We start from the raw sequence: 14,469 nt of genomic DNA, 5'->3' as shown, positions 1-14,469 counted from the left end.
ATTCCCCTCAACCTATCTTTATTTATGTCTTTATTTATTCATATTTATATACCACCCTTCCTTGAAGGCTCAAGGCGGTTTCTGCCCCAGGTTGGTTTTTATCCCCCGCTTTTCACTCCCCAAAAAGAGTCTCGAAATGGCTTCCGATCACCTTCCCTTTCCTCTCCCCACAACCGACACCCTGTGAGGTAGATGGCGCTGAGAGAGCTCTGACAGAACTGCTCTGTGAGAACAGCTCTAACAGAACTGTGACTGACTGCATGGAGCACCTGGCTCTCTAGATTAGAGATTAGATTAGACACCGTCCTTAATGACAACACCAGGCTGGTTCAGACATGGTTTGTCTCCCACCCAAGGAATAGAGAGGGCTGGCTCTGCTCTGTTTTCGAGTTCGGATGATGCTAGCCTGCACCCTCGATTCTGGAGGCAGAGGAAGGATTGTGCATAAATATCTCTTGGCATTCCGGAAACGAAAACCAGCAGAGAGCCTCTGCAAAGGCAGACGCGAAACGGATGGCGGGTCTGTTCCCATGAAGGAAGCGGCATAAATAATACAAAATTAGGCCTCATTATTTAATCACCGGGCCCCGATTAAACATGATCTTGGGGAAGTTAACCATTAGCAAATAGCACCTTTCGGCTAAGCTTGACAGTCATGCTGATAAATTAATGCCACGTTTCATTAAGCCAAAAAAAAAAAATCCTTATTGCTGGGAGGGGGTAAAAGGGAGACGGAAGCAACTCTCCTTTTGCACAAAGGAAAAGGCTGTTTTAGTTTGGAATTAGCTTTCCTTGCTCACAGGAGCCCTGACAATCTTGCTGCTGCAAGCCCACTGGTGGATGCTGGAGAATGAACCACAAGCACAACAACCGTGTAAGGTGGGCCAGTAAAATTATTGCTCTACACCAAGCTTTCTCCAACCCACCTCCCACACCTGGCATCAGTTTCTCTCTCCTGGGTCAGAAGCCACGGACCACGTTTTTGCCCCACTTTTCAAGGGGCTTGGGGTGACTCACACGTTTGTGTTACACCCGGCAACATTCAAATGAACAGGGCTGCCAACTTGAAACGGGAAGATTCCTGGAGATTTTTTTTTTGGGGGGGGGACCAGACATTTAAAAGAACAAAATATATTTTTATTAAGAAGAGAAGCAACTATGTATGGGAGAGAGAAAGAGAAGAGAGTCCTAACTAACTGTTCTCACTGCTCTGTCATGTAGTCGTCTGTCCTGGAGACCGGCAGGGAGGAAGAGAGCTCAGAGGAGCAGGAGACATTGGAAGAATCATAGAGTTGGGAGAGTCCATAGAGGCCATATAGTCAAACCCGCTGCTCAATGCAAGATCAGCTGCAAGCATCCATGAAGGAGCAGACAATTTGTAAAACAAAACATCAAGAAGTGCCTGTTCTATGTTAAATACACACCTCTGTCGCCCTCTGCAGGTTACTGTTCACTCCTGCACACTGCAGATTTTGCAGATTTCAGCCACCCCCTGGAGGAGCTTGAAAACCCTACAAATGAAGCTAGGCAGGAGTATGGAGCATGGCCTCTGGGTAGCCCCATCTTTCCCCTGAGGAAGGGACAGAAGATAGCTGCCTCCTGCAATCTGCTTCTCACCCCACGTGTCAAGCATCCCTCCACCAACCCTCTAGGAGTGACAGGCAGACAAGCGTTCACCTTCACGTTTATGCAGTTCCAGGCGCCTCAGATCGGACCCTCTTTTTAACGTCAGGAGGGCTTTCAAGATTGGGAGGGCAGCCAGGGGCATCTGCATTTGCTGACGCTCCCAAAACATATCTGTCGATTTCAGGGGAGGCCAGCACAGTGCAGGAACGAAGATAAATTGGGTGCGTTCAGGAGAGCTGCAGAGCTCTCCGAAAGGGAGATAAAGGATATTACTTTAATGACCGCTGGCCCTTAAACCCATTACGTTTTAAGCTGATTTGGCTCTTGGGCAGTCAGTTAGATTAAACTGGCTTAAAGGCAAGAGCCTCATCATCAAGGGGACGCAGATCCCTGAAATTCCCCAAGGCCTACATGCGGGGAAGGAGTAAACAGGGTTTTTGCTGATACTTCTGTTCAGAGCAGGCTGGATTTGGGTCTGGGGATTGTCCCACAAGATCTGGAGGTCCGAGGACAGAACTTCAGTTTGTTCTTTGGATCGAGCTCTTCCAGATCTTTTAAAAGGCAAAAAGGAGGGTTGATCTCAAAATGTTGCAGGCTGGTTTCTCTGGAGAAAAGGGAAGGTGCGCCCTAGGGCATGGTACCAGGTTGAGAAACTGAATCTGTTTTTGTTATTCCAATGTAACCAACTGAGAAGCATACTTTCCACAAATTTGGCTCCCTTCCTGATCAGAGGGCACTGCTATGGACGCAGAAAGGCCAGCTGGGCTATGATTAATGCTTGCCTTGACCAGGGTCTGTTTTTGAGAACTTAAAGGCCTCCGTTTATTATATCTGGTCCCCTGGTCTACACATGCGGCAGTCTAATTGTCTGTTAAGGTCTTGTCTATGCAAAGGAGATGATACATTACGAAACGCACGGCACATCCCTTGTATGCTGTACTGAGGTGTACATCAGACCATTGATAATAACAGCAATAAAGAAGTACGTTTGGTTAGTGGTGTTGAGACATTAGTATTTATGTAGGATTTGATTTTAGCAGAGGCTTTACACAGAACATTTATGTGCTTTTATATTCAAGTGGTGTCATTCACAAGAACTGGAAGTTTTAAAACTGCATTACATTTGAGAACCCTTTGGGTGTGCCCCCAACAGGCTTACAGACCCCTTCTTCATTGTTAACCTTTTTGGTTTCCTGTTATTACAACTTAACCAGTTGAGAAGAAAAGAGAAAAGCCCGACAGAGGTACAAGAAATGTTTTTTGTGCTTGTTACCTGGGAACAGTTGAGCAAAGGCACCGGCATGACTTGTCCTCACAAACCCAGCCCCAAATTGAATTCTTACAATATTTGCTTAAAGATGCCCTCACATTCAAACATTGTCCTACTACCTGCAACCTACCTGAGCAGCCCAAACAGTTGGTCCAAGACTTGCTAGGCTGCTTTGTGGAAAGATGGTCTCCTCATGAGAAAGCAGGCTTCTTCACACAGGGGAAGCAACTAAAGTGATGCACAGCCCCTCTGGCCTCCCATTCCGATACCCCGTGTCTCTCTTTCTTTAAAGACTCCCACCCCCAAATCCAGCTTGCCCCCACACAGATTAGGATAAACAGTTGGCTAGTTCCCCACCCCCTCCCTCCTCCCTCTTTTCTGTAGCATTGTTGGCATCAAGGACCCAGAGACCCAAATCCTGTGGAGCCAGCATGTAAACACTTTGTACAAATACATGTTAAGTTTGGCATTGGGGAAAATCAGCCTCTCAATTAAACAAGCAGCAGCCCACAGATTGGGATAAACAGTTGGGTGGTTCCCCACCCCCCTTTTCTGTAGTATTGTTGGCATCAAGGACCCAGAGACCCAAATCCTGTGGAGCCAGCATGCAAACACTTTGTACAAATACATGTTAAGTTTGGCAGAGGGGGGGGGGGATCAGCATCTCAATTAAACAAGCAGCAGCCCAGGAGTCTAAGAGGAAGCAGCTCAGGGAACAAGACATGGTTGCTCAGAAATGGCTTTAGATGCCCCAGACTCACCGTCCCGAAATTGCAGGGTGCAGCTGGAGCCTTCTCTGTGGGTCCCTCCATTCGGAGACAAGCAGGGCTTCGTCCTCCAGAGCCCAAACAAAGCAGCGTCTCCACCTTCCTTGGCCCATTAGAGTTTTGGGCTCACCTGGCTGAGGTGAAAACGAGCAACCAATCAGCCTCCATCCTGGCCAGAACTCTCTGGAAGATTAGCTCTCCCCCTCCCTCCCTGGGCCCACAGGTGCTCCTGATGGGCCAATTCCTGGCTCTGGCCCTGAAGGGAATGAGTTTGTACATACAGATACAGGTGTTACACTTCCTCTCGAGGTGCATTATTGACATGCCTGCCCTGAAGCCCGTTTTATTGTCTACACTTCTTTTCATAACACTAAGGATTGTTTCTCTTCTTACGTTTATGCATTTGCTTCATAAAGTAATGCTTTGTTTACTGAGGATTTTGGGACAAACACTGTGGTTTCCTGGCCCCTTTAAAAATATATTTCAAGGCATTTTTGATATTTATACACAGTGGCTCTTGCCTTGTTTTTGCTGTTGTGTATACTGCATTTCCCCTCCTTTGTTTTCTTTTCACCCAAGGGGAGCAGCTGAAGGGACAACCCCACCTCTGGTTCCTCTCCTTCCAGCCTGTCCATCCCAAAACTTGTGGCATGACTCCCCTCCTCCTAAAAGACGCCCACCCCAAATCCACGTTGCCCCACGCAGCTTTTAGAGAAACAGCCAAGGCTGGCTGGGCCCCCAGCACCCAAATTGCCCTCCCATTACATTGTTGGCCTCAAAGAGTCCAGAGACCCCAACCCAGCATGCGAAAACTGCGTACAAATCCATGTGAAGTGGGGCAGGGAGGGAAAATTCACCCTATCAATTGGCCAAGAAGCAGCCCCAGTCTCTCTAAGGAAGCTGCTCAGAAAACAAGAAATGCCCACTCAGGGCCAGAAGACGCACTGAGCACCACAGACTTACGGTCCAGAAATCGCAGGCTGCAGCTCCAGCCTTCTGCACGGGGTCAGCCATCTGCAAGGCTCAAGCCCCTCGCTGAGGCCTCCGTCCCTCAGAGCCCGAGCACGGCAGGGACTCCCCCACTTCTTTGGCCCACCTGTCTGAGACAAAACATTTAATGATTCCTCACTCTCCTTAAAAACTCCCACCCCCAAATCCAGCTTGCCCCACACAGATTGGGATAAACAGTTGCGTGGTTCTGCACACCCCTTTTCTGTAGTATTGTTGGCATCAAGGACCCAGAGACCCAAATCCTGTGGAGCCAGCATGCAAACACTTTGTACAAATACATGTTAAGTTTGGCATTGGGGAAAATCAGCCTCTCAATTTAACAAGCAGCAGCCCAGGAGTCTAAGAGGAAGCAGCTCAGGGAACAAGACATGGTTGCTCAGTGGCCCGAAATGTCCAGAAATGGCTTTAGATGCCCCAGACTCACCGTCCTGAAATTGCAGGGTGCAGCTGGAGCCTTCTCTGTGGGTCCCTCCATTCGGAGGCAAGCAGGGCTTCCTCCTCCAGAGCCCAAACAGCATCTCCACCTTCCTTGGCCCATTAGAGTTTTGGCCTCACCTGGCTGAGGTGAAAACGAGCAACCAATCAGCCTCCATCCTGGCCAGAACTCTCTGGAAAATTAGCTCTCCCCCTCCCTCCCTGGGCCCACAGGTGCTCCTGATGGGCCAATTCCTTTTGTACATACAGATACAGGTGTTACACTTCCTCTCGAGGTGCCTTATTGAAATGCCTGTCCTGAAGCCCGTTTTATTGTCCCTCTACTTTTTTTTCATAACAGGAATGATTGTTTCTCTTCTTATGTTTATGCATTCACTTTATAAAGCAGTACTTTGTTTACTGAGGATTTTGGAACACACACTGTGGTTTCCCCACTCCTTTAAAATATATATATTATAAGGCGCTAGATGCATATTTGAAATTTGTTATTGAATTTCCTTCTGTTTGTAAAAACCCATTACACTCAGAGATAATTTGAATACCATTGTTTATATTTATACCCAGTGGCTCTTGCCTTGTTTCTGCTGTTGTGTGTACTGTATTCTCCCCTCCTTTGTTTTCTTTTCCCACAAGGGGAGCAGCTGAAGGGACAACCCCACCTCTGGCCCCTCTCCTTCCAGCCTCTCCATCCCAAAACTTGTGGCATGACTCCCCTCTCTCCTGCAAGAGTCCAGAGACCCCAACCCGGCATGCAGAGACCGAGTGCAAATCCATGTGCCGTGGGGCAGGGAGGGAAACTTCACCCTATCGGTTGACCCAGCTGCTCAGGGGACAAGAAATGCCCACCCAGGGCCAGAGGTGGCCTCTGGCTCCACAGACTTATACGGTCCAGAAATTGCAGCCTGTTTTCCCAGCCTTTGGTTTGGGGTTTGCAGCCATTTGCAGGTTCCAGCCCCTCGCTGAGGCCTCCGTCCCTCAGAGGCCAAAGGAAGCAGCGACTCCCGCTTTTTTTGCCCACCTGGCTGAGGTAAAAGTGAGGGAGCAATGAGGAGCCCCCCCTGGCCGGAAGCTTCCGGAAAATCACCTCAGGCTTCCCTCCTTTGGCTCATTAGTGCTTTTGGCCCACCTGGCTGAGGTAAAAGTGAGCAACCAATCAGGAGCCTCTCTGGAAAATTAGCTCACCCCTCCCTCTTTGGCCAATTAGTGTTTTTGCCCCACCTGGCTGAGGTAAAAGTGAGCAACCAATCAGGAGCCTCTCTGGAAAATTAGCTCACTCCTCCCTCCCTCTCTGGCCAATTAGGGCTGGGGGCCCACCTGTCTGAGGTGAAGGTGAGCTGCCAATCAGCACCCAGCCTGGCCGGAACACTCTGGATAATCAGCACTCCCCCTCCCTCCCTGGGCCCACAGGTGTTTCTGATGAGCCAATTCCTCCCTCTGGCCCTGGAGGGAATGGGAGGCTCCCAGGATGGTTATTAAACAGGGGAAGGAGACAAGAGCCGATTGGTGGACTCCCTGCCCTTTCTGCCCAAGTCCCAGTTCTCCCAGAGCTCTCTCCTCCGCTTCCTTCACTGAGTGTCAGCTGTGGGGAGAAGGAGTCAGGGGTTGGCCTGAAGCCGCAGGACACAGCTGGAGTCCCGGGGCGGCTGCAAAGTTTTTTCCAGTGTTGAGCTTTGGTGTGCAGGCACCCTCCCTCCAACAAGGGTGTGAGAGTTGCAAGGCCATCGAAGTTGAGAGTGGGCCAGTGTTGCCGGAGAGCCGGGTTCGAATCTGTTCTCGGCCCTGAAAGCTCCCTCGGGGAATATTCAGCTGGCTTTGGAGACTCAGCCTAACCGGCTCAGTGGGAGAGGAGTAAAGGAGACACCCCCCCTGCAAGTCCCTGCAAGTCCTCTGTTCATTCATTTGTTATGTAATTAAAATAATTGTGCTTTGCAGTACCAAGTGAACATTTTAATTTCTCTTTTCGGGTTTGCTCTTTAATTCCAACCTGTCGGTGAATTTCACAGAATTTATTTGGCTTTTGCAATATTTAGCCATGTAGCCAGTAGATGGCAGTGCAGGATTATGTTTCGAAAACAGCGTCTCTTGACACTGCAAATTCTAGGGATAGTTTTGGAAACCTTTTTCTTCTTCTTTAAGGCATGTCTTCGAAACAAAGTGGGCAGTGAGGAAGAAGAACTCCTGTAAATGGGAGATCTGTGCTGGATGTGTGAATGAGGCCTCCATTTAAAACCTTTGTCTCAAGGCAAACCCAGATCTTCTGGAGGACCTAGTCCATCAGGCACTAAGTGAAAGAGGGGTGGGCACCGGGTTGGGGAACTGTGCCCTACATTGCTGTTTGGTTCACTCTGGCTTCTCCAGTGGAGCGTGTCTCTGCATGGTGGCATTCTGCCCTACAAGTTAATCAATTGCTCTCTTTTTACAGTTCTTAGAACCATAGAGCTGGAGGGGAACTCCAAGGTCATCTAGTCCAACCCCCTGCACAATGGGCACACCTACAGTGACTCCAATTTCATGCCCAAGTGATCCCCTCCACCACCAATAATCTCCAAAAATCAAACCTGGCCTGGAGGAAATCCATCTCCCATCCCACAGTGGCCATCAGCCATTCCCTGGGTGTGCAAGGAAGGGCCACAAGAGACCAACACTGGCACACCCCTTCCTGCCCACCCTCTCACACTGTGCCTGAATCAGCAATTTTGTGAGATGACTCTCTAGCCTCTGCTTAAAAACTTCTTGTTCCCTTTCTCAAGTTCTCCAGGCGAGGCAAACAAAAGACAACTGAGTAGCCATCGGTCCCTGTGGCACCTGGGCCTCAAGGGAAATTAATTTATAAAGTAGATGGAAAGCAGGCAGTGAGTCATTTTGGGTGCCCAAAAAGCCGTATGCAGATAAACTCAGGATCTGAGGATCTGGAAGCACAGAGATCAAATATTCTATGAATTCCAAAGGGACATGAAAGATTATGATCAGAACATATAAACTAGTGCAGAAAAATGCCTCAGGATATCAGATCAGATATTTTAAATTTAGCATCTGATGCTAGTCGAGATTAAAAGAAAATGAGTTGGTTTTTATAACCTTCTTCTCCCCCCCCCCTCCGGAGGAGTCTCAGCACATCTTACTAACCCTTTCGCTTCCTCTCACCACTGCAAGACACCCTGTGAGATAGGTGGAGCTGAGAGAGCTCTGAGAGAACTGCTCTGAGAGAACTGTGACTGGCCCAAGGTCACCCAGCCGGTTGCAGGTGGAGGAGGAGTCAGGAATCCAACTTGGTTCTCCAGATGAGGCCGCTGCTGTTAACCACGACACCTTCCGGGCTGTCCAGTTAACGGATCTGCAAAGGGAACAAAGAACAGGTCATTCCAGATGGGAGCAGGTCTCTATCTGTTGCTCTGAGTTCAGGCCTTATCGGGAGGGGAGGTTAATAAATATGATGCTGGATCCCCGTTGTGGACATGGGGACAAAATATTGTCTCATCTGTTCTTCTATCAGCTAGAGAGAGAATCAGAGAATCGTAGAGTTGGAAGGGCCCTCCAGGGTCATCTAGTCCAACCCTCAGCACAATGCAGGACACTCACAACTCACAGCTGGTCCTCGCCTGGAGGTTGGGAACCTGAGGCCCCTCTAGGCTTTAACTACACATTTTTAATCTTTCACTGTCTTGAAAGTCTCTGCTCATCTCTTGCCTTTTCTTGTTTGTTTATTTACATTTATATACCGCCACTCTCAAATGTTTACAGAATCCATCAATACAATAAAATCCCCTTGATATCTCCTCCAGGGAAGTCTGTCTGTTTCTTTCAATCCCTGCTTCGTTTGCCACCCTCAGACGTGTAGGTTTCAAGGTAAACACTGGTTGATTATAACAACCATTTCTGGACGGGGTTTCTGGGACGTTGTGCTGTTCTTCCTGGTGCTCACAAGATGGCAGGCGTGCTTCAGAAACACACGTCCCTTCCACTCATTCACAGCCCTGCAGAGCGGTTTTTGGAGGCTTCCCGAAAAGGCTGGCTTCTGTGGAAACCTGGACTGAGGTGAGACTGGATGCTGGACTAGATGGACCTTCCCTGGTCTGACCCAGCAGGGCTCTCCTGAGGTTCTTAGGAAGGCCTCAGCCTCCCTGCCCTGTGGCTGGCCCTGCAGGGGAACTGGTTGGCCCCTGCGTGAGACTGGACTGGATGACCCCTGGTCTGACCCAGCAGGGCTCTCCTGATGTCCTTAGGAAGGCCTCGGCCTCTCTGCCCTGTTGCTGGCCCTTCAGAGGAACTGGCTGGCCCCTGTGTGAGACTGGTGTCTCTCCTCACCCCAAATCCTGCCCACTCCTGGCTCCACCCCAAATTCTCCAGGTATTTCCCAACCCAGAGCTGGCAACTGCATGTTGGACTAGCTGGACCATGGGTCTGACCCAGCAGGGCTCAACTAATCATGGAAAGGCCTCTCCGCCTTGTTGCTAGATCTCCAGAGGAACCGGCTGGCCCCCGGGTGAGACGGGAGGCTGGACTGGAGGGACCCTCCCTGGCCTGACCCAGCAGGGCTCTTCTGAGGGTCTTCTCGGGGGAAGGCCTCGGCCTCTCTGCCCTGTGGCTGAACCTCCAGGGTGGAACCCTTGTGCTGAGCTAACTCTCCATCCATACAGAAGGAGAGAGAGAGAGGTTTAAAGTACCGCATTGTGACATTTAGTGATAAGTGGTGCGCCCGTGTTTGAAAATCACACTTCAGGGAGAAGGTGGCTTATAAGAACCCAAGTCTTAATCTCCTTTAATGGATAAGACATGTACAAACAGCCTGGAGAGAGCGTTTTCGGGACGGGGAAGCGGTGCTCATGGCAAGCGACCTTTCCTTCCTCGTTTCTTGCGTTATTCCCTCAGCTCCGCTGGCGGATTACCTTCCCTGTTTCCGCCAGTGTCGTTCTTGAACGCCGTCTCCCTGCGACGGTAACCTCTGCCAGCCCGCCCTGCCCGAACGGCCGCTCTATTTTCACGGAGCGTTGTTGAGCGATCCCATTGTCGGGGAGGCAAATGGCAGATCCTCTTCGGTCGACCCTTCTGGAATCCGAGGGGGTTCAGGGAGGCCAGGGGGGATGAATGGACCAGGAAGGACCCCCCCCCCCCCCCCCGTTTATCTCCTGCCCTGAGCTGGATGTCTGATCCAAGCTGGGAGACCCCCAAGGATAGCAAATCTCAGCTTCTCTCTTGCTGCGGAAGCCCTAAGGGCTTGCCGTGAGTCAGTTGCATCGGAAAGTCTTCGAGGGTGTTTGTACCCGGCTTTTCACCGCCCCAAACGCTCTCAAAGTGGCCGGCAGCCCCCTTTCCCTTCCTCTTCCTCTCCCCAGAACAAGCGTCCTGGGAGGCCGGTGGCGAGGAGAAGTCACTGGGCCGGCTGCATGTGGAGGAGGAGCAGGGAATCGAACCTGGCTCTCCAGATCAGCGGCCGGCACTGTTAACTGCTCTGCCACGCTGGCCGTCGCTCCGGTTGCATTTCATGAAAATTGCGACAGCCGCTCTGCCCATGCTCTGCCTAGGGGGCAGCAGAGGCTCCCGAAAAGAGAGCTGCTTTGGGTTTTTGCTGCAACGTTTTAGCTTCCCCTGCAAAGCATCAAGCATGGTGTGTGTTTTTTCCCCTTCTCCCTCTTTTTGTGTGTCTGCATGAAGAGGGCAGAGGGGGGGGGGGAGTTCAGTTCAATATGGACCCTGCAGGAAGGAGAAGCAGGGAAACGGGAAATTTCCCCAAAACGTGCCTGCTTCACTGAACCCAAGGCAGATCCTGGTTTTCTTTCCCGCGAAGGAGGAATCTCCAAGCAACTCTGCCCACGCCTCATTAGCTGGCCCGGAGCCCAGGGACACGTTTGGGGCACAAATCTGACGCATGCTCGGTCAGGGTTGGTGAAGCAAGCCTCCTTAGTGGCCAGGCACGCTTGCCAACCTCCAGGTGGCAGCTGGAGAACCCCTGGTAGTGCCACTGTGCCCCAGACTTCAGAGATCGCTTCCCCCTGGAGAAAAGGGCTGCCTTGGAGGGTGGGGGTTGATGGCGTCACACCTTGTTCCCCCCAGAAAACTCCACCCTCAAACTCTCCAAGTATCTTCCAGCCCAGAACTCAGAGTCAAGAGATATTGTACCAGTGGTGTGGTAGGCTGTGTTGCTGTCACTCTAGGGCAGGGGTAGTCAAACTGCGGCCCTCCAGATGTCCATGGACTACAATTCCCAGGAGCCCCTGCCAGCAAATGCTGGCAGGGGCTCCTGGGAATTGTAGTCCATGGACATCTGGAGGGCCGCAGTTTGACTACCCCTGCTCTAGGGGGTCATGCCCCCCCCCCGATCTTGTTGCTGCATTTCCAGTGCAAGAGGTTTGCAGCAAAATTCTGCTGTGCTCTTCTATGTGGCTCACACTCTCCACACCTAGCAAGGCTGCAGGCCTCCAGGTGGAAACAGATCCGTGAAAATGTTTCACTGAAAAATCTTGGTAAATTGTTTGTTTTCAATACAATTTAAAAAAATCTTCAAGGGTATATCACTTACCGAATTGCACCCCCAAAATGAGGTTCAGCAGCCTCCGGAAAAGCCGGTTCCGACTAATTTAGCAGTCATCCTCAGGACTTCATAGGTCTCTAAAACACAGGAAGGAATGCAGATACTTAAATGTTCCAATAGCGAAATGTTTCGCCCAAATGATATTATAACAAATAAGCTAAACCTCTGCAAAGCATCAAATCAGCAGAATATCTGCCTGCATCTAATTGCTGCGTTTCTTGCCTTTGTTAGCCGGGATGCCAACCTCCAGGCAGCAGCTGGAGCTCTCCCACAATTACCAAAGATCTTGAGGAAGCAGAGATCTGTTCTCCTGGTTGAAACAACAACCTGGCAAGGAGGGCTCTGGGGTATTTATGGTGGACATCCCTCCCCTCCTCAGACACCACCCCCCAAATTGCCAGATGTTTCCCCACTGGAGCCGGTGACTCTAATTCTCACACACACACACACACACACACACACACACACACACGGATCCAGCAATGCCAGCCTGGAAATGCAAAAAGAGGAAGATGACAAAGGGGTGTGTGTGTGTCTATGGGGGGAGGGAGATAATGAATGGATGCATTCCCTTCATTCACTCATTGGTTTCTGCCTTTGTTTTCATTACCATAATTAATGAAACAGACGGGGCATTCCCCGTTCATTTAGTAAGGGGGGGGGAGACTTTCAGGCGCAGGAGGAGAAGCGAAATTCCTGGCCGGAAGAAAAGAAACAGGGTTCTACTACAGCAGGTGGAGGGGATCTGGTTGCCAAACTCCAGTTGGCGGCTGGAAACTGAGCTCCAGACGACAGAGGTTTGTTCTCCTGGGGGGGGCACGGTCTCTTTGGAAGGGGGGGGTTCTATGTCATTGCCCCCCATTGAAATAGCTCCCCAAACTCCCCCCTCCCTCCCTCCAACCTGGCACCCTGGGAGTAGGTTACTGTGGCCTACCAGGTGTGATTAAGGGAACCTCCATAGTCAGAGGCAGTGATCCTCAGAATGCCAGCACCAGGAAGCAACATCAGGGGAAGGCCTCAGCCTCTCTGCTCTGTGGCTGGCCCCTGTGGTAGATGGGAGGCTGGACTGGAGGGACCCTCCCTGGCCTACCCAGCAGGGCTCTTCTGAGGCTCCTGCCATGTCATGTCAACGGCAGGTGGTCAGGCTGGAAATGAGAGATGCTTTTCTTCTTTTGAGCACGGCGTGCTGCAAAGGCACTGCTAGGAACAAGCTGCCCTCCCCTCCAGACGAGGCATGTATGCATTTAGCCCTTTTAGGGGGGGGGGAGAGAGAGAGAGAGAGAACATTTTGAGGAACAAAATGTGCCCACTTGCGTGGCTTTATCTTTGGAGACCACTCCTTGCTCATTTGGAGTTAAGGATGCATCGTTAGCTGGGCTGACTAAATTGCATTGGCGGCAGCAGGGAGGGAATAACCGGCGTGGGGAACATGAAGAACTTGGCTCGTTTCTCCACTAATTCTTACTTATTCTCTGTTCTCCTGTGGGGGGAGGGGGGGGAGGGTGGCACCCGGCCTGCACCAGAGTGGAGAAGCAGCATGGTGGGCAGGGGATAAGCATCTCAGACTAGTATCTGGATGACCCCGGTCAAAAGGACCAGGCAGGAGGGGATGGGAAAGCATGAGAGCCACGGGGAAGGGTCATAGCTCAGTGGCAGAGCCTCTGCTTGGCATGCAGAAGGTCGCAGGTTCGATCCTTGGCAGCCTCTCCCATTAAAAAGGACCAGGCAGTCAGGAGGTGGTGAGAAAGACCCTCGAGAGCCCCTGCCAGTCTGAGTAGCACAGGCTGAGGTCTGTTGAGCAGGGGTGGTGGGGGGGGGGTAGGAAGGAGATGTTGGTGCCAGGGAGTAGTTGCAACTGGGGGTATAAAAACTGAAATATAAATAAAATAAATAAATAAAAGGCAGCTTCCCACACTCATGTTTAGTGTCCAGAGCATTGTTGTCTGAGACTTCAGTTCAAATCTCCAAAGCATACCCTTGGGCCAGTCCCTCTCTCTCTCTCTCTCTCTCTCTCTCTCTCTCAGCATGGCCTACCTGGCAGGGTTGACAGAGGGCAGGGCAACGGATAAAAACCCACAGCTGAAAGGGGGTTCATGATTTGGTCTGTTCCAGAGGCGGGGATTGTGCGGAGGGGCAGATAATTCCACGGGTGCATTTTGCGGGTGGGAAACCTGTGCCAGAGCTGCTGATGCAGCAGGCCCAAACCTCCCAGGGCTTACTTAGAGGCTGAAGATTATCGATTCCCGTTGCTGTCAGGACAACCGCACTGGCGCTCTGCTCACCTCTGCTCCTTCCTTAAGCCGGGCTTTGAGGGAAGCGATGCTCGGGGACTCCCTGGGCGTGTGGTGGCCGCTCAAGTGTGCTCAGAATGCCTTATTTCGTGCTGTCGGAAACAACCAGCAAGGCTCTATTGGAGTGTAGCTTCCGGGGCGTGCTTCTTCTACCACGGCATCTCCAGCCCAGCACCAAGACCTTACTAAGCCTCGCTTTGGGGTGCAGATGTCAACTGGAGACCCCCAAAAGTTCCCACTGTTCCCACACCCTGACACACATCGAGCCACGAGAATAGAACTGATCGATTTAATTCGGAACGAACAAACAAACAAACAGAAAAGCCATTAGAGACGCAGATTGTGAATTTCTCTCTGTTTAACCCTGGGATTCTCTTAAGCTGAAATCTAAAGCACAGTTCCCCAGGAGCAAGCCCCATTGAATAAGACACCAGAACAACACCCCCCCCCCCCTGCAAGTTTGCACTCTCCTCCACATTCTCCCTCTTACGGGGAATCAATAAGCAATGACTCAGGGTAGGATATTGATTGTTCGCTCTA

The 14,469-nt window shown here is 51.0% G+C and overlaps 1 protein-coding gene across 2 annotated transcripts in view; it reads right to left on the bottom strand.

Annotated features, from left to right (window-relative positions):
* The window catches only part of CACNA1H (calcium voltage-gated channel subunit alpha1 H), a 211,315-nt gene extending 202,987 nt beyond the window's left edge, over positions 1–8,328 (bottom strand). The window contains exons 1-4 of one of the 2 annotated variants that reach the window (XM_077317197.1): positions 8,236–8,328; positions 5,099–5,233; positions 4,627–4,763; positions 3,658–3,797 (exon numbers count right to left, since the gene is read on the bottom strand). In XM_077317197.1, the coding sequence (XP_077173312.1) occupies positions 3,658–3,708 (51 nt within the window). In that variant the 5' untranslated portion in view covers positions 3,709–3,797; positions 4,627–4,763; positions 5,099–5,233; positions 8,236–8,328. The remainder of the gene's footprint in view (positions 1–3,657; positions 3,798–4,626; positions 4,764–5,098; positions 5,234–8,235) is intronic. The other variant, XM_077317198.1, reaches the window with a different exon arrangement.
* Between the last annotated feature and the right edge of the window lie 6,141 nt (positions 8,329–14,469).

The sequence above is a fragment of the Paroedura picta genome, chromosome 17 (assembly GCF_049243985.1).
Source record: "Paroedura picta isolate Pp20150507F chromosome 17, Ppicta_v3.0, whole genome shotgun sequence".
Lineage (NCBI taxonomy): Eukaryota > Metazoa > Chordata > Lepidosauria > Squamata > Gekkonidae > Paroedura > Paroedura picta.
The sequence above is the reverse complement of the archived record's forward strand: the minus strand, read 5'-3'. Positions and strand labels throughout refer to the sequence as shown.